Raw genomic sequence first — 19,248 nt, forward strand, 5'->3', positions numbered from 1 at the left:
ATAGCGGGCCCCGCGATATTTTTCGCTCTCTGTAATCAGCCACGAAAAGAGGAGGCAGAGGAGGGGAGTAAAAAGTCGCGATCCGGCCCGGAAGGGGCTCCAGGAAAACTCGTCTGGGCGACAGCAGGACCCTCTGCGCCTAACTTAGTGAGCTTTTCTCGGCTGGCATTTTGTCTCCCATAGCGAAAACTGCAAGAGAGCGGAGTGGAGTTTCCGGAGAGAAGGGCTCAGGCTGGCGTCCTGGGCGGGCCAGTCCCCTTGGCGAGCCTCTGGGCCTTCCTACCCTCCTTCGCCACCCCTTTTGCAGGGGGCGGGCGGGAGGCAGCCGAGGCAGGATGTGCGTGCGCACGCGCTCACGCAAATACGGCTGAGGAGTTCTGTTCCTCGGGCATTTTCCGAGGAAGTCTGGAGCAATTAGGCTCAGTCCGGGGAGAGCCAGCGAGAGAACGGGCGGCGCAGCCGGCGCGTCTCGGCTGCCTCGCAGGGAAGGAGGGGGCGGCCGGCCGCCCGGCGGCGACCCCGGGCCCCGGCCGCCACCATGGGCTTCGAGCTGGACCGCTTCGACGGCGACGTGGACCCGGACCTGAAGTGCGCGCTGTGCCACAAGGTCCTGGAGGACCCGCTGACCACGCCGTGCGGCCACGTCTTCTGCGCCGGCTGCGTGCTGCCCTGGGTGGTGCAGGAGGGCAGCTGCCCGGCGCGCTGCCGCGGTCGCCTCTCGGCCAAGGAGCTCAACCACGTCCTGCCGCTCAAGCGTCTCATCCTCAAGCTCGACATCAAGTGCGCGCACGCGGCGCGCGGCTGCGGCCGGGTGGTCAAGCTGCAACAGCTGCCCGAGCACCTCGAGCGCTGCGACTTCGCGCCCTCTCGCTGCCGCCACGCGGGCTGCGGCCAGGTGCTGCTGCGGCGCGACGTGGAGGCGCACATGCGCGACGCGTGCGACGCGCGGCCGGTGGGCCGCTGCCAGGAGGGCTGCGGGCTGCCCCTGACGCACGGCGAGCAGCGCGCCGGCGGCCACTGCTGCGCGCGGGCCCTGCGGGCGCACAACGGCGCGCTGCAGGCCCGCCTGGGCGCGCTGCACAAGGCGCTCAAGAAGGAGGCGCTGCGCGCGGGCAAGCGCGAGAAGTCGCTGGTGGCGCAGCTGGCCGCCGCACAGCTGGAGCTGCAGATGACCGCTCTGCGCTACCAGAAGAAGTTCACCGAGTACAGCGCACGCCTCGACTCGCTCAGCCGCTGCGTGGCCACGCCGCCCGGCGGCAAGGTAGGCACCCGCCGCCCGCCCCGACCCCCTGCCGGGCTCCTGGGTCCCCGGGGCGCCTCCCAGTCCCTTTGGGCACGGGGGTCCCGGGAGCATCTCTGCCTCCCTCTTCTGACACTGCTTGCCAGATAGATCACCGTGAGCAAGGTCGGGGAATCGGCCTAAACTTGGGAACTGTGGTCCTTTGACAGATTAGACTCAGGGTGAAGTATAGCTCCAGCAGCTTCAGGGGTTCTGGAAAGACTCGAAGGAATCCGTGACCAGCGCAGAGTAAGAATGAGTGTGGCTCCAGAGTCAGAAGTGTGCAAAGGCTTTGCTGCAGACCCAGCTGGGTGATCTTGGGGAAGTCGCTTAGCCTCTTTGGAGGTTGGGAAACATGGTTCCTATACACGTGACACACAGGGTAAGATACTGACACACGGCGTGAACTATATCTGTGCACCCTCAGGAGTTCCAGAAAGAAGAAAAGGAGCCCACAGCCCGTGTAGATTAAGTTAAGAAGGCTGCCAGAGGAGAGGCCTCTGGAGTAAAAGCTGGATTCCGACGTGGGCTTTGCTGCCAACTAGCTGGCTGACCTTGAGCAAGCAGCTCAAGCTCCCTCAAGTTGTAAAGTATGGCCCTAGAGATGTGACACAGGGGGTGAAACACAGGCCCCTTCTGTAGTATTCCTCTAGGGATTGAAAGAATTCCAGAAAGAAGTAAAGGGACCACCACTAAATACAAAGTGATAATTGACAGTGAGGCCTCTGGAATTAGAACTGTTCTCGAATCTGGGCTCTTGGCTAAACAGCTGAGTCATGTTGTGGCTTAACCTCCAGGTGCCTCCGTTTCCCTAAATGTAAAATAGCTTCTTTACCCCCTTCAGGGAGAGAACATGTGAAAAGGATCTAGCACGGTGCCTCGTGGAAAGTGAACGCTCAGCAAGCATCACCTGCAGTTATCTTTAACCTCCTCCCCTTGTAAGCCATCCCCTTGTGCTGGGAGTTGGTGTAATTATAACAGCCACCACTACCGGAGGCTTGCTTTGCTCCAGGCCCCGTTCTAAGCACTTATGCTTCTCAGCTGTTCGCTTTGTAATCAAGTAAGGGAGGCACGTTGCTTCTCGTTCTGTAGGTGAGGAAAACTCAGGACCAGCGAGAGGCGGTCAGATGCCTGAGTCACAGCTTCTAGGTGCCAGAATTGGGTTCTGAACCCACTGGTGCCCAAGCTCGCGACCACTTTCGTGTTGCCTCCCAGTGTAACCACAGGTACCATTTACTGAGGGGTTATCATGTACCAGGGACTGTGGCAAAGCACTTCGGAGGCATTCCATATTGAATCCTCTGAGATGAGAAAGCAGGCTCAGGTCATAGAACTCGTCCAGAGCTGGGATTCAGGCTCTACCTCAGTTGTCCACCTTGGGGTGTTTTGACATTTTGGGCCCCAAAATTCTTTGTTATGGGCGGCGGTCCCTTGCATTGTCAATTTTTTTTTTTGATGTTGGAGGTAGGAGTTTTTAATTAATTAATTTATTTATTTATTTTTGCTGTGTTGCGTCTTCGTTTCTGTGCGAGGGCTTTCTCTAGTTGTGGCAAGCGGGGGCCACTGTTCATCGCGGTGCGCGGGCTTCTCACTATCACGGCCTCTCTTGTTGCAGAGCACAGGCTCCAGACACGCAGGCTCAGTAGTTGTGGCTCACGGGCCTAGTTGCTCCGTGGCATGTGGGATCCTCCAAGACCAAGGCTCGAACCCGTGTCCCCTGCATTAGCAGGCAGATTCTCCACCACTGCGCCACCAGGGAAGCCCTCATTGTCAAATATTGAGCGGCATCCCTAGCCTCTACCCACTGGATACCAGTAGTACCGCCCCCTGCCCAGTGGTGACAACCAGAAATGTCTCCATTTGTTGTCACCTGCTCTCTGAGTGGGGCACAGTCACCAGATGAGAACGAAGATTTCCGTGATTGCAAAGGCCACATTTTCACCAACTGGGGAGGGGCATGGGCCATTGCCGCTGCCACTCTGGCTGCCTGTTGCAGCGGAGGAGAAGGTATTTGCCTGAGGGGCCCCCAGGGGCCTGTGTCTGCTTGTGTGCTTTGCCTCTCCCTGCCCTTTCCCAGCCCCCTCTTCCACAGCGCACACCCGGCCTGCCAGTTTTCCGATTCCCCCCCTCCCCGCCTCCACCCCATCCTGGCCCCCGGCCTGTCTGTCAGCAGCAGCCTCAGCAGCTGGCCGGCTCTGGGCGAAGGGCAAATATTTACAGCTCTGAGGCTCACCCAGGACCGCACAGGCGTACAAAAGACTGGCGTGAGCTTGCGAGTCACCAAAGTAAGGGGCAAAGCTGGGTCTTCAAGCAGGCGCCGGGTTTGGGGTGAAGGAGTTTCCGGAGTTTCTCCTGTTTATGCTGTCATCTGGACTTCCTGCATAGTTTTAAGTGATGCTTATTTATAAATAAGCCATTCACTCCCCCAGAGTTTATACATCATTCATTGTGAAGCTAGTTTATTATTTCTTCTTGCCTTTCTGTTTTCTTTCTGGAGTGTTTGGGTAAACTCCGTCTCGGAATCAAAAATATGATACTTGAATCAAAACTGTGGAAGTTTTTGAAGCTCTGTTGGGTGAGTCAGTAGGCTAATCAGGGGCATTAAGCTTAGGGACAAGATGTTGCTTTTTGAGCTTACAGAGAAAGTTTCCTTCTGGAGTTGGAGTGCTGCTTGGGACTTTTATGGACCTCATTGCTGGGCCTGAGGACAGCCAAGAATGGCCTGGCCTGAAAGCTGCACTAGTTCTTTTTTCTGGCCTCATACCCTGGCTGGTCCCAGCCCAGGCCGTTGGGGGAAGTGCGATCCTTTTGCCTTGAGATTAACCCTCAGTGGGCCTTATGGAAAGCTTTTGCTGTTCCAGCGCCTGCCAGACAGACCCCTCCCACTGCAAGCTGTTTAAGAACTTGTTTATTTCATTGGCCAGACTCTCTGCTCCTGCTGGGTACTGTTTATTCTCTTCTAAAAAGCAGAAGGATTTATATTGCTTAGAAACTCGCATGCACAACACTTTTATTTTTTTTTTTAAGTCCTATCATTTACCTCTCTGTTACAAGCTGAAGTAGATAAGAAAGACTCAGAAGATTTTTCCATACCCTTTCTTCAAGGCCTAGAACTTGTTCCATAAAATGATCTGGCATTATTTAAATAATACAAGGTTTCGGACTTTTGATACCAGCTGAGCATTTAGGGTTCGGACCTACTTAGGCATTGTTTCTCCTGCCCTACAAGGTGAGCTGGAACGGGTCTTCTCAAACCTTCACATGATTGGAATCACCTGGAAAGCTTGTTAAATCGCAGATTCTTTACCCTTAGAGATTCTGATCCATCAGGGCTGGTATGGGCGGGAGGTTCTGCGTTGCTAACAAGCTACCAGCTCATGCTGGGCCACCTATCCCGTTTTAGGTAGCTACTCAGCTAGACAAAGAGTGTGGGCTCAAGTACAGATATAGATCAACACATGTTGGTCTTCTCCACACAGTTATGATTTCACTGATCATCGTTTGAACATCCCTTCCTGAACTTTTTTTTTTTTTTTTTTTTTTTTGTGGTACGTGGGCCTCTCTCTCACTGTCGTGGCCTCTCCCGTTGCGGAGCACAGGCTCCGGACGCGCAGGCTCAGTGGCCATGGCTCACGGGCCCAGCCGCTCCGCGGCATGTGGGATCTTCCCGGACCGGGGCACGAACCCGTGTCCCCTGCATCAGCAGGCGGACCCCCAACCACTGCGCCACCAGGGAAGCCCCCTGAACGTTTTTTGAAAGACCAGGGTGAAGTTCTAAAACCCAGACTGCCTAACAGTTATATGATAGGTAACATGGTCCAGAAAGGCTTCTTGAACCAATCTGAAGCCTCATCCGGGCTACAACAGACTTGCTGATGCTGTGCTTGAGGATGTTAAAGAGTTGGGCTCCCAGCCTCAGTTTCCTACCCTGACTTGTCCACCTGATTCTAAGAACAAAGGCATTCCACAGCAAATAACTTGTTTGGCTTTCTGGGAAAGAGAAAGTTCTGGGCGTAACTTTCCTTGGAATTGTTGAGAAACTTGAGACCCAGCCTTGATAGCTTCTGCTCTTTTTAGCCCTACTTCCAGTCTGCCATTCAGTCAGGTTGATTATACCTCCTAAACACTTCTTGAATCTGTTCATTGCTCTCCAGTCCCATCAGATGATGACCTTGGTCCAAACCAGGGTTTCCTGACCTCAGCACTATTAGAATCTTGGGGTGAATAATTCTTGGTTGTGTGTGTGTGTGGTGGGGAAGGTATTGTGTGCATTATGGGATGTGGAGCGGCATCCCTGGCCTCCACCTACTAGATGCCAGAAGCATGCCTCACGTCGTGACAGTCACAGATAGCTCCAGGCACTGCCACTGTTCCCTGTGGGACAAAAATTGGCCTTGGTCTCAACCCCCATAACTTCTTGCCTAGATCACAGCTGCTCCCTCTGTGTACTTTCCTGCTCCCCTCCAGTTACCTCGAGCTGGGAATCATTTCTTAGAAATGTAAATCTGATGTCACTCTTCCTTCAACCCTGCTGTGCCTTGAGTTTCTCTTGGGTGGATATAAGGTCAAGCACACTCTGGGTCCTGCTGGCCTCCACCTGCCTGTACTCTTCTCCCCTTTAGTCTCTCTTCCCAGGTTCACGGGCTTCTGGCAGGTCCGTGAATATGTCCCTGAGCTCCTTCTTGCCCCTGGGCCTTTGCACTTGCTCTTTTTTCTCCTTGGAATAGTCTTTCCAGTTGCTCATTGCTAGCTAACTGGCAAGTTTTCCAACTCTCCCCTTCTAGCCCCTGCCTTTCTGTCAGCACTTAGGGTTTGCTCATGACTAGATAACCTTTCTATCCTTCCCATCCCAGCTCAAGCATCACTGCCTGTGGGAAGCCCTCTCTGACCTCACAGACTAGGTCTGGTGCCCTGAGACTCTCACCTTGGTGCTCCGCCTGCATGGCCTTCATCACAGCTGTAACTGAATAATGGGAAGAGCTGTTTATTGTCTGTGAAGGACAATAAAGGAAGGACCACGTGTATGTTCTTCAGGGCTGCGTATCCCGGCACCAGTTCTCTTACCATGTACCCTGTGAACTCTCGGTATGTCTTTGTTCAGTGAATAAATTCAGGATCGAAAGGGCTGTCTTGTCAGCTGTCGAAACTTTTCAGATTGCTAACCAAGAGTGAGCTTGTTAGCTCACTCTTAAAAAAGAATGAGTTTTTCCGTGACCTGCAAGTTAACAAAATTGTTTCCAGGTTTGTGGGAGGCATGCTTTTGTTTCCCCAGATCCATTTGTGTAAACTCCCAAATCCCAGAAACGATTTTGTCCATTTCAGAACTCCTGGAGATAAGTGAATCTAATAGACAATTGTATAAAAAGGTGTTCCAGATGTCAGAACAGTTTGAAATGTATCTGTTAGAATGTTCACAGTTCAGTGTCTTTTCTGTTTTTGAAAAGTGTCAGCAAGTGGCCATTCCATGGTGTATCTTACAGAACAGCCCAGTTCAGCTAAAGGAATTGTGGGCTGTTGCATCCCTTTCATTTCAGTGATTTATAAAGAAAATTAGGATTTGGCTTACAAATATGTTACCCAGCTACACTGGCTTGAATGATCATAACTGAATAATTTGAATTGGGAATTCTGTTGCCGTTTATCTGTAAGTGATTCTTTCTGAGTTCACAAATGATGTTTGCTCCTCTGTAAAAATATTTGATGAGGGAGAATCTATAAGGTGGTTTTGTGTTGGCTGTAGACTAAGGAGCTTGAAAGGAAGTAACATTCATTGAGTTTAACTGGGTGCCATACACTTAGGGTACATTGTGTATGTACACACATTAGCTTCCCCATCTTATTCATTGGGTAGAACCATTTCTTTTTTGGTAAGAGAGGAGGATTGTAAAACAGATTATAAAACAGCTAGGTTAAGGCCAGAAGTTACACAGGTTCTAAGTGTAGAGCTGAGATTTGAACTCAGCACCTGACTCCAGGCTGTTACCAAAATAAGAACAGTATTTTCTCCTGAGGCAGTGTCCCCTCCAAAGTCTCATACAGGGTTTCCAAAGGACTGTTACTATACGTGCAAGCACTGTGCGGGTTAGAGATGTGGGTGCATCTTCAGGAAGACTCTGTGAGGTCAGTACCCACAGCCCATTACCCTTCCTATTACAGATGGAAAAAGAGAGACTCCAAAGATTAAACAGCTTCCCCAGCATCATTTTCTGGCTCCGTTTAGTTGGTCTGATGGCTTCTGGTCCATGGTGATGAGGTGTGTTCACCCCATGCTGTAATTCCTGTTTTCAGAGGTCTGGTGTGGAACACATGCAGTATAAAACAAAACAGGTCCTGCCTGTAAAAGAGAGTTAGAGGAAGAAGGAGAGAAAGGAAGGAAGGAAGAAAGGGAAAGGAAAGGGAAGGGAAGGGAAGAAAAAGAAAAGAGGTGGTGTCCTGGATGGAATCATGCCTCATCTCCTTAATTTCGAACCTAGTAAGTTAAAGAGTGGTTGATGGTAGGAAGTAAATGAAATTCTTCCAAATGTGGTCTTTCAGTCCAGCTCCTCACATGCTATACACTGCGTTTCAGGCGCTGGGACAGGCACCGCTGGGTGCAAAGGGGAACTTGAGCGGCTTTCACCCCTGGATCAATCAGACACCCACTTGTGCCTTTGAAAACAACACGTCTTGCTGTTCTTTGCTCAGCCAAGCCTTTTAGCCGTGGGTCACCTCTGTCCCCCCAGACTAATGGTCTTCTAATAAGCCTGTTCCAATAAGAAAGGGAAGTGGTGTAACATAATGATTACCCTTGTAAAGAAAATAACTAACAGATGGACCCGAGCGTCCATCTTTCTCCCCTATCCCGTATGTCTATTTACAGGGAGCCTAAGGGGCGGAGCCACGTGCAGCCTGTGTGCACGTGGGCCCTGCAGGAGCCCCTTCTCCAGGAGGGGTGGTTGGATGAGCTTTTACCCTGGCACAGGGGGACGGGTTGCAGAAATGAGTCCTGGGCAGAGGGGTCAGCCCTAGAATTTTGCTAGAAGCTGTTTTCAGGTGCCCTCTGTCTTTGCTGCACGTGGATCAGGAAGGGGGTGAGATCGCTTTAAGGTGGTGGGGTCAGGGTTGGATGTGTCACCAGCAGCTCCAGGGTACCCTGAACTGAGCTGTCATGTGATTAGTATCAGACCCTGGAGTTGGTGATATCCGGGCTGCTGTGCTCCTTCTGCCTTGTTGTTGAGGATCTCTGGGAGGATCTTCTAACCTCCTCTAAGCCTTAATTGCCTCATCTGCAAAATGGGGTAATGCTGATAGGACTGGCATTAGGGTTAAATGAGATGAACATAATGTGCATAGTAAGGCTTACCAAGCATTTGTTGAACATTTATTTTTATTATTTTTATTTATTTATTTTTGCGATACGCGGGCCTCTCACTGTTGTGGCCTCTCCCGTTGCGGAGCACAGGCTCCGGACGCGCAGGCTCAGCGGCCATGGCTCACGGGCCCAGCTGCTCCGCGGCATGTGGGATCCTCGCGGACCGGGGCACGAACCCGTGTCCCCCGCATCGCCAGGCGGACTCTCAACCACTGCGCCACCAGGGAAGCCCTGTTGAACATTTGTTAAGTGAATGTTTATTCAGTACCTATAGGTTTAGGGATGTTCTTCAAGTAAATCACTGTAGAAACATTAGAAATTGGAGATGGTTTAGTAGAGAAGAAGGAAAGGGATTTTTACTCGAAGGATTACAGGCTCATTGCAAGCCACGGAATGCCCTCGGGTGACCAGAATCTCTGTCTTTCTCTTCTCTGACTGCTTGTCAGTGCTGGAAACTTTGTGAAAGAGGGATATTCAAATAAATTTCACTGCATCTGGGTAGCAACTCTAAGCTAAGGTGTAAAGGAGGAGGCTAAAGGCGCGAATAAGATGAGGTCACTGTGTGTTTACTTGTATTTATAGTCGTCCAACTGCAATTAACAAAGCTAAAGAAGGATGGGCCAGGCCAAGCTCCCACCTTCCTGTAAGTGAGAATGTAGGACTTTGCAGCTGGGTAGCCTTTGCTTTGTTGCTGATTTGGACAAGAAAATGCTCCAAGTTGGGTAATTGGATGATCCCATTTCAAAAACTGAAATCACCTTGTAGTCTATCAAGTGGAAATGTGAAAATGCTGCAGCACCTTAATTTGGTTTGTTGTCTGTATGTTGGTGAAAGCTTCGCTTGTGGGCGTTCACCAGATGAGCAGATGATAAAAATGCAAGATACAGACTTGAAATCAAACTCATGGAAGTAGAGAAGTAGACTTAGGGATTTCTTAGGTTATCTAAATATAGCAGCAGATTAAAATATGTGTATATTTTTGGCCTAGGGCAGCACTGACAATCTTAATGTCTTAGGTTATTTTTCAGAAACATCTTCTTTGGCTGTGGATGAATATGTCCTGTTCTGTAGATATTATGGCCCATAAAAGCTATATCTTCGCTCCTTTCTGCCTGTTTTCTCTTGCCCTTTGTCTCCTTTCATCCTCTCTGCTCCTATTCTGGTGACAGATAAATGCTGCTAATACTTCAGTTGACCGTCTCATCCATTTCCAATTCATTTTCAAGCATCATTCCCACGACTACCTTCAGTCTTAGGCTTGAACAGTTTTCCCCTTCTGTTCTTCCTCCAAGAATCTCTTCTTTTAGAACTGAAGTTGGAATTACAGGGAGGGCTTGGTCCAAGCTGCTTCCTCATTAAAAACATAGTTTGCCCAACCAAGAGGACAGAAACATCTTGGTGCAGGGAGAGAAGGCATCCCCATTCTCTTCAGGACAAAATTTCTGGCAGCCATCTCTGCCTCCTGGTCCCCCCAGCCCCGCCCCTCCACATTTTTGCGCTCTCTTGTCACTAGTCAACAGACAGAGCTGTTTCCCAGCTGTGCAAGTCTCTGGGAGTTTTGCATAATCTGAGGTTGAGAGGTGTTGTGTCACCCCAGATACACAGACTAGTGGTCAGTCAATTACGGTTCTCACCACCCACTGGGCAGCTTTCCAGTCTAGCCCGTTCTCGGCTACAAGTCCCACAACACCAATAATCAAGGAACACCCGTCACTGGGCGGAAAGGAGTTTTTAGAAAGAATCCACATTGACAGCGGCATGATGGACTTTGGGGGCTGCCACACCGCTTAGGAGATGGCTGGCGTCCAAGCTTCTGAGGCTGGATTGTTTGGAGGAGAACAGTGACAGAGTGATGCTGAAAGGAAGAGGGACTCTACCATAGAAGACAGTTTGCATTCTTGGACTTAAAAGAAAAACAGCCACCATAAGGTGTCTTTTTGACAAAGTACATTTGAGTTCTGCTTTTTCGCTGTGGCTTTTATTCCCCCTCCCCAAATTCTTGTCCAGTTAGACCTTGAATGGGGCAGATTACAAATTGGGTGATTTTAACACTGATCGGTAGTTACATGTTTGAATATGATAGCCAAGCTTATTTTAAGCAGAAGCTAGTGTATGTTCCTGAACTTGGAGCTTCTATTTCTGCTTGTAACTTACTGGCTGTGGATGGCTCATGCCACACCCGCTTCTCCAGGGTTCCTCTATCTCTGCCCTTTCTCAATCCTAAAGACCTAAGCATCTCCCAAGGAGACCCTACACTTCACTAGGGGCCTGACTGTCCACTTGATTTGGATCCTGGGGTGGAGACAGGGTGCTGAGCATCTGCTAGAGCTTCGTGCCCCTTCTCCTAAGGAGGCAGTGCTGGCCCTGGACTCCAGAATATGAAGGCATCTTCCTCTCCATCCCCCACCCCGGGCTCTTGGTGAGAGCGCCTCTCCCTCCTGAATCCTGGCTCCAGAAGGGAAGAGACCCTGCCATTCAGGAAGAGGGTGGCTCTAGGAAAAGCTGCCAAAGAGGTGCTATCTCATTTCCAATTTTGTTGTTCCCCACCCCGCCCTCTATTCTTCACCTATTGTTTTCTTCCCAGCCCATCAAGACTCACTCATCCGATAGAACTGGGAGGTGTCCAAGTGTCTCAGCAAATACCTGGGTATCCTGTGCCCCACACTCCTCCCTCCACTGTCCATATCCAAGCCCACACTTCCTTGGACTTGATGTTTCTCCTGTCCTGTTGAGAGCCACCATCTGTTCCCCACCCCCCTTTGCTCCCAGGGCCACCTCCCTCCAGGCCTGGGGTGTCCTGTGTCCGATTTCCTCTCCTGGTGCCTCACGGCCGTCTGATCAGTGCCCTTTGCCCATCCCATCTCCGTGCCCCTGAAGGTCCACGCCGAGCTGCTCCCCTTGTTTTCTTTATCATGTCTCTCTCCCACTACCTCCAGGATAAAATCTGTCTCCTGGCACTTGTGCAGTCCTCCAAGAATGTGCTGCTCTTTTTCCAGACTTGGGAAAAGGAGGAACGTGCACGTGGATGTAATAGCTCCCATCAGATGGCCAGATGTTGGGATGAATGTACAACTGTCTTTATTTCCTTAACTTCAGGCCTCAGCTCTCCCAAACTTGCTGTAGACTAAGTTAACTTAGGATTAGACATTCTTCATTTCCAGAATTTTGTAGCAGAGTCATTTATGTGGTTAAACAGCACTATGGCCTCAGTGCTGAGATGTGCTAGTGTCCGGCCCACACTGTGCTCTGCTCGTGTTTGGAACCCTTGCTATTGGCCAGGCCCTGTACGGGGGCACTAGGCAGTGATAGTCTATCTCATTCATGTTTCAAGAAGAAACTGTTATTATCCTCATTCTAAGAATGAGGAGACTCAACTCAGGTTCTGACTATGAAGTCCAAGATCTTAACCATCACCCTGTTCCTGTCAAAGGTGTAGTATTCTTATGACACCCTTCAGGGTATAATAGATACTCTAATTTTTGCCACTGTTATTGCATAGTCCAAAGAAGCCTTGCTTAAAACTCTTAATTACAAAGCTAATTAGATGTCTAATCCTTCATGACATTTTAATGTGAAAGCCGTGTCTTTTGAGGCAAAAGAATTTAGGGTAGGGTGCACACGTTTACCAGCCCAGGAGGAGCAGCATGGGTGTTGGAGTCCTGTGGACCTGGGTTCCAACCCTGCCCCTCCCTCTTGGACCCACGTGATCTTCAGCAAGTGTATGCATTTCTCAAGTCTCAGTTTCTCAGGTGTAGAGCATTGATATAATACGTGCCTCCCAAGGCTGATGTTTCGGTTATTCAGTTGTTTTTGTGAAACAGAGCTCTTTCTTTTTTTTTAAAATTGGTATATATATATATTTTAATTTATTTATTTTATTTATTTATTTTTGGCCGTGTTGGGTCTTCATTGCTACACGTGAGCTTTCTCTAGTTGCGGCAAGCAGGGGCTACTCTTTGTTGTGGTGCATGGGCTTCTCATTGCGGTGACTTCTCTTGTTGTGGAGCACGGGCTCTAGGTGCGCGGGCTTCAGTAGTTGCGGCACGCGGGCTTCAGTAGTTGTGGCTCGCGGGCTCTAGAGCGCAGGCTCAGTAGTTGTGGTGCATGGGCTTAGTTGCTCCATGACATGTGGGATCTTCCCGGACCAGGGCTCGAACACACTTCCCCTGTATTGGCAGGCGGATTCTCAACTACTGCGCCACCAGGGAAGTCCTCTTTCCCTTCTTTTACTATACCAAGCCACTGAGAAAGTTTCAAAGCGTGGGTTCTGATAAACTACCAAAACAGAGCAATATAGGTTAAATTTTCCTTTAGATGAACAGTGTCACTTATTAACATAATGTCTGTGAGCAGCCGGGAACACAGTATTGATGAGAGCCTTTGTCCTTATTCCATTTGTACTTCTCTTCACTCAGTGGGATATAATTGAATGAGAATCATTTAAATGCCCTGGATCTGATGCATTTTGAACTCAGGAGCAGGTTAAATAATTAATCAGGAAGTAAGGTTAACCTGTTAAACGTGGTGTTGTGTGAAGCCTAGTGTTTAAATTCTCTATTATTTCTTCTGAAGAATCAGAAATTAAATGAAAGTATTGATAGTTAAGGTTGCTTGTGAGAAGGGGAGTGGAAAGGAAAAATCAGGATCAAGCTCAGGGTGTCGGAGAAAAGGAAATGACCTTTGGTCATTAGATGGAGAAATGAAAGGAATTCGGCTCAGACAGTGCTTTTCTCTTCTCTGTCATTGCTCCCAGTATCATGTGTTGAATCTTCCACAGGATGACTCAGTCCTGTAAATTAGTCCTAAAATAGGCCATGTCACCTAAAACCAGTGTCTGTCCTTCCTGAACAACAGACTAGGTCAAGACACTTCTAGAAAATGAGAACCCCCTTTCTTTCTTCCCTGGGATTGATTGCATCTGGCAAGGAGGTGTAGACAGTTAACTTGACTGTTGACTTGTTTGTTCTTTGCACATTGCTATTTGGCTGAGGAATCTTATTTCAGGTATCATCTCAGTTGGTCTCCATTGTCCCTGGAGAGAGATCTCTGGGTTTGGGACCAGACCTAGGTGTCTTTGGGCATCTCAGGTTGGGTCTTCTGGAGATAAATAGTTCACTAAAGAGTTTGGAGTTTTGTTCTGATACTGGTTTCCGGGGTAAGACCTCCTATGATGAGTTCCTTTGTGGAACTTTTTGGAACTCCAACAAGGGAACGATCTTGGGCAGGACCAAATACGTTGCTGGTCTACATGGCACTCTTTTCTATGTTCCACACGAAAAGGGAGTTAGTGTAGACAGTAATTAAGGTCTAGAATGGGAGATCATTGGTTTAAATCCCAGCTTGACCTCTTACTAGCTCTGTGACAAGGGACAGCTTTCTTGTTCTCGCTCAGTCTTCCCACCTGTATCATGAGGGTGGGAATAGTGCCAGTTGATAACATTGGTTGGATTATTAAATAAAATAAAGCACTTAAGTGCTCAGTATAATTTCTGGCACATGATAAAGAGCCAATAAATGTTAGCTGTTATCATTGTTAATGCAATGAGATTTCTTTATTTTTCTTTCATTTTTTAGAAGAATAAATAGTTGTCACACAGTCGATTTAAAACTGGTCCGTTTTAATCATTTGGCTGTGCATTCTCCTTTGTGCATCATTTGAGCTTGTTCAACCAGAGACATCTGCCTTGGATTACTGTGTGACTGTACAGTGTCTATCCTTGATTAGTTATGAAAGCCAGAAATGTAAGATATGTATGATAACTCTCTCAAATTCCCATGTATTTCTAACTCTTTCACCTCTCTAAGATAACAAAGCAAGAAATGGACGTAGCAACATTTTCTGTTTCCAAGGCAGAAAGATATAAACTCTTTCAGATTGCACATCATTGTATTTACATCTCAAAACTATTAGGGTGATTCTGAACTTTTATTCTCTTACAGCAGTGAATATTGTTGCCTGTTCTCTTGTTGCAGGCCAAATGAACAATAAAGATTGATAGCGTTGATAGATGCTCTGGATGGTGGTGCTATGAATAGGACTGTTTTTTTTTTAAAGTTCATAAATAGGTTGTCATTACTGAGGCTCTGCTGGTTTTTTTTGTTAAAGTACAGTAGCTTGATAGAGACTCGCTTCTCTTTTATATTTACCGACCGTATTTTCTGCATTGAGTAAATGATGCTGCAGAAATGAAGATTTTGTTGTGTTGTTCTTATAGGACACCTAGTTCTTTCATCAGAAACTGCTTTTTTCTACTAATAAATTATCATTTTTGTTTTTACAGGGTTTTAGTAATTGATGCTAAGGCTTCTATGACATTTTTGAAAATATTTTGAATTCTGCTATACACGAACTAGTCATGAGAAACAGCCGTTGCTGCTAAGAACTTTAAGCGCTTGGACATACTTTTACACATTAAGACCCATTAGTGTTTTTTTTTTTAGAAACTTTAACCTTTATTATTTATTTATTTATTTATTTATTTAATGTCTTAGGTCGTGCCCTGCACAGCATGTGGGATCTTAGTTTCCTGAGCAAGGGTTGAACCTGTGCCCCCTGCATTGGGAGCATGGATTCTTGACCACTGGACCACCAGGGAAGTCCCTGAGACCCATTAGTCTTTAGTGTGTGTGTGTGTGGCTGTGTTACATACAGTTTTCCTGGCCAAATATGGAACAATGTTTTACATTGACAACTATAACAATAAATGAAGCCGTGCTCCAGAAAAACCACTGGGCACTGCACAGTGGGCAAGAGTGGTTTTCTTTGCCACCGTGGAGGTCGAATAAGATATTTGCATTATTCATGTCATTCAGATGTTGCCATCTATTTCCCCAGCAGAAGTACAAAGCGCAGGTTTCATCAGGAAGCAATAAATATCAGAATAAAACCTCTTTGTGATAAGCTGTCAGTGCTGTTTTTGAGAAGCGTGAAAAAAAATACCGCATTTAAATGATACCCTGTTTAAACAGAAAACATGAGTGAAGCAATTGTAAATTTATAGCCAGTACATGTGGAGTTTTGCATACCATTCAGGTAGTTGGAACTGTTTCAGAGGTGTATCAGCAAGTTTAATATTTATGTCTAAGCCTATTAAGTGATAGTTTGTGCAGAAGGTTAAATCTATTTTTATTTATCTGTCTGTTACTTGAGAGTGTTAGTTGGGGTGCCCTGGCATCTCCATCCTGTTTGATTGTTGAACATTGCGCCTCTGAGAACTGCTGGGGCCATTTCTGCTTGTCTGATTTAAAGGGGCTCACATGGACCGCCCCCCGCCCACCTTAAACAGAGTGTTTTCTGTTGAGCGCTCTGCAACCCCTCAGGACTGGACAGTCATTACTTTGTGAAAATGCCCCCTCCCCCTTTTTCAGTAAGATTCAGGATTTTTCTTTTTCCCACCCATGTTTGCATCTGACTTTTCAAGAGCCATTTTCCCCCCAAGTCTCCCAAACACAGATGACTATTGATGGGCCGTACATGTACACAGACTTCCGAGGGGATTGCTGTTGGAACCTTTCATGACATAACATGAATGCTGCTGTTGACACTGGTTGAGAAACAGACAGACAGTAGCCATCTAGACAGCCAGCTTGCACTGAGCTGGCCATAGGAAAGATGCGTTTGCAAACTGAGGTGTCACTGAGAGAATATTCATTACACATGTCTGGACATCTCCAAACGTTCTTAAGTGATTGCTCCAGGGTTAGATGGTATCAAGAAATGTTTGTAACTTCTTCAGCACAGGACAGTTTCATCATGGGCCCCCAAAGTTCTCCCTGGTTAAACTTCCTTAGAGACATAGGATTTTTTTTCCTTTTCTTTTAATTAAAAATATTTTATTGAAGTATAGCTGATTTACAATGTTGTGTTAGTTTCAGGTGTACAGCAAAGTGAATCTGTTACACAAATACATATATCCACTCTTTTTTTTTTTTACATCTTTATTGGAGTATAATTGCTTTACAATGGTGTGTTAGTTTCTGCTTTATAACAAAGTGAATCAGTTATACATATACATATGATAGGATTTTTAACGCTCAGCAGCCCATGAGTCCACTTAGATAGAAAGAAAATTCCTCCCATTTTTTTCACTGTTTGTAAATAAAATTTTGAACTCCTTTGTTCCCTGCAGGGTGAAGAAACAAAAAGCCTGACTCTTGTCCTGCATCGGGACTCCGGCTCCCTGGGATTCAATATTATCGGTGGCCGGCCGTGTGTGGTATGTTAATTGCTGAAATGGGTTTTTCTTGTCCCTAATGCAGCTGGAAGAGGGGTCAGGGTTTGGGGGGTGAGGGGTAGGAAAGCTTGGTCAGTTCATTCTGCTCTAATTAGAGTTCGTTGTGTATCTAACATCTTCACGCTCAGGGATTTTTATTATCTTATTTTTTTATTGAAGCATAGTTGATTTATGATGTTGTGTTAGTTTCAGCTGTACAGCGAAGTGATTCTGTTTGGGGGATCTTTATTTCCTTGTGGTCTCCTAATGTAGCATTGTCCTAGTCATACAATAGCTCATCTTAGCTGTTTAGTTTTGGGGATGCGTGTCTGGTTGGGTAGCAGTTGAGCTGAGGCACGTCGCGTGAGACGTGTGCAGTTGCACGGAGTGACTTTGCTAGACTGGGGGCTCTGAGACGGGCCATGTGATCGGGGCTTCTGCTCTGTCGGCCCTTCATCAGTCAGGGGCAGTTCCCCCATTTGTGGGATAATGCACCCCATGCTCTTTCTTCCCTCTGGAGCTGTTCACCCCATTCATCATGACCCCCTCCTCCAGAACGGAGAGACTGAATTCAAATCTGTCAATTTCATTGCAAAGAAAATGTCTGCTAAGAGGGCTCTGGTGGGGGGGCAGAGGATGTGTTTTGGTCTCACCTTTCACGCTGGATTGCCCGAGTATGTGTCATCTCTTGCTCTTTTTATGGGCTGACCCTTTCCTCATTTGTTAGCTTTGAAGGAAAATAGTCAAGGGAAGGGAAGAGAAAATCAGATTCACTCATTCAACAAATAAGTATTGAACACAGGCTGTTTGCTAGGGGCTTGGAGATACTGGCCAGGGAGACTGGGTCCCTGTGGTCATTGAGTTTATGTCCTGGGTGATATTGGGCAAGAAACAAGTAAATACAGTAATTACAGATGGGAGAAGTACAATGAAGGGTAAAAAGTGGGAGGATGGCATGTGGTAGCTACCGAGGAGCAAGGGCCATCATTGGCTAGAGTAATCAGGAAAGAGAGGAAGGGATATTAAGGCAAATCCTAAAGGATAAGAAGATGTCAGCCATCCAGCTGTGGTTAATGTTTGCCCCCGCCTTCATGGAGCTCAAGTCCAGATGGAGGAACTGATGAGTTAGGAGAGGAAAGGACTGTTCTCACTGATACACGCTGTGCCTGGGTCCAGCTAAAGATGCCTGGGGGCGGTGGAGTTGGGGGGCCGTTAACCATAGGGAAGGAGGCATCCTGGGGCAGGGCCATTGGAGCTGGGTTCTGAAGGATGAGTAGGAGTTTGCTAGATCAGAGGGTCCATATATAATACATTTAGTTGAGCAGTCTTACTTAAAAAAAATAAAATAAAATTGAGCATATTTAGTTAGCTACAGATTATAAATATATTCACTACTGAACTAATGTTACCTGTCTTATAAAAGTTACATGCAAAAGAGTCATTTTAAATTATGAAGTTAAAATATGAATATGATTTTTAAAATGCTTTTTTGTCATTCCAATGTGTTGCATTGCAAGTACCCATCTTTGAAGACCACTGAGCTAAAAGAAAGTGGATGGACCCAGGGAAGCCCAGACAAGGACAGGAACAGAGTTGAGGGGTGGCAGGAAGTGGTCAGAAGGAGGCTGGAGAAGCAGAGGCGGGTTATGATTAAATTCCCTTTGCTTTTAGCCAAGGCCACAGTTTCTTGCAAGAAACTTCCACACCGTTTATTGCAAGAAGTGACAGCTTAGTTGTAGGTGATACATAGTCATTAAAATGATGAACTAATACATTATCTGCCTTATAAAACGTACTTAAAAAAGCTTCTAGGCAATGAGGAGAATGAAGGTGGGCGGGGGTAGGGGCCGGTCCCACTTGGCTGGACCCCAGCACTGTGCACGCACCCTTGTGTGTCTCCCATCGTCTCGGGGGGTTTCTTAAGAAACTAACATTGTGGACTTCTCTGGTGGCACAGTGGTCAGGAATCCACCTGCCAATGCAGGGGACGCAGGTTTGAGCCCTGGTCTGGGAGGATCCCACATGCCGCGGAGCAGCTAAGCCCGTGCGCCACAACTACTGAGCCTGCGCTTTAGAGCCCGTGAGCCACAGCTGCTGAGCCCATGTGCCACAACTACTGAAGCCCACGTGCCTAGAGCCCGTGCTCCACAACAAGAGAAGCCACCACAATGAGAAGCCCATGCACCGCAACGAAGAGTAGCCTCCGCTCACCACAACTAGAGAAAGCCTGCACGCAGCAATGAAGACCCAACACAGCCAAAAATAAATAAATAAAATAAATTTATAAAAAACAAAAAAACAAAAATCCTAGCAGGGTTTTCCTGACACCCATTAAAAAAATAAAAATAGGAAACTAACACTGTGTCAGGCTGGGACTTTTCGCTTTCCCCTTTTTCCAGTTGACT

The 19,248-nt window shown here is 47.5% G+C and overlaps 1 protein-coding gene across 1 annotated transcript in view; it reads left to right on the top strand.

The window, feature by feature from the left end:
- Positions 1-538: 538 nt before the first annotated feature.
- Positions 539-19,248, top strand: part of PDZRN3 (PDZ domain containing ring finger 3) — a gene marked incomplete at its 5' end in the record, with an annotated part of 256,849 nt that continues 238,139 nt past the window's right edge. The window contains 2 exons of the mRNA XM_079712275.1: positions 539-1,261; positions 16,760-16,846. Coding sequence (XP_079568401.1) covers positions 539-1,261; positions 16,760-16,846 — 810 coding nt within the window. The remainder of the gene's footprint in view (positions 1,262-16,759; positions 16,847-19,248) is intronic.

Source organism: Hyperoodon ampullatus, assembly GCF_949752795.1.
Source record: "Hyperoodon ampullatus genome assembly, chromosome: 10".
NCBI lineage: Eukaryota > Metazoa > Chordata > Mammalia > Artiodactyla > Ziphiidae > Hyperoodon > Hyperoodon ampullatus.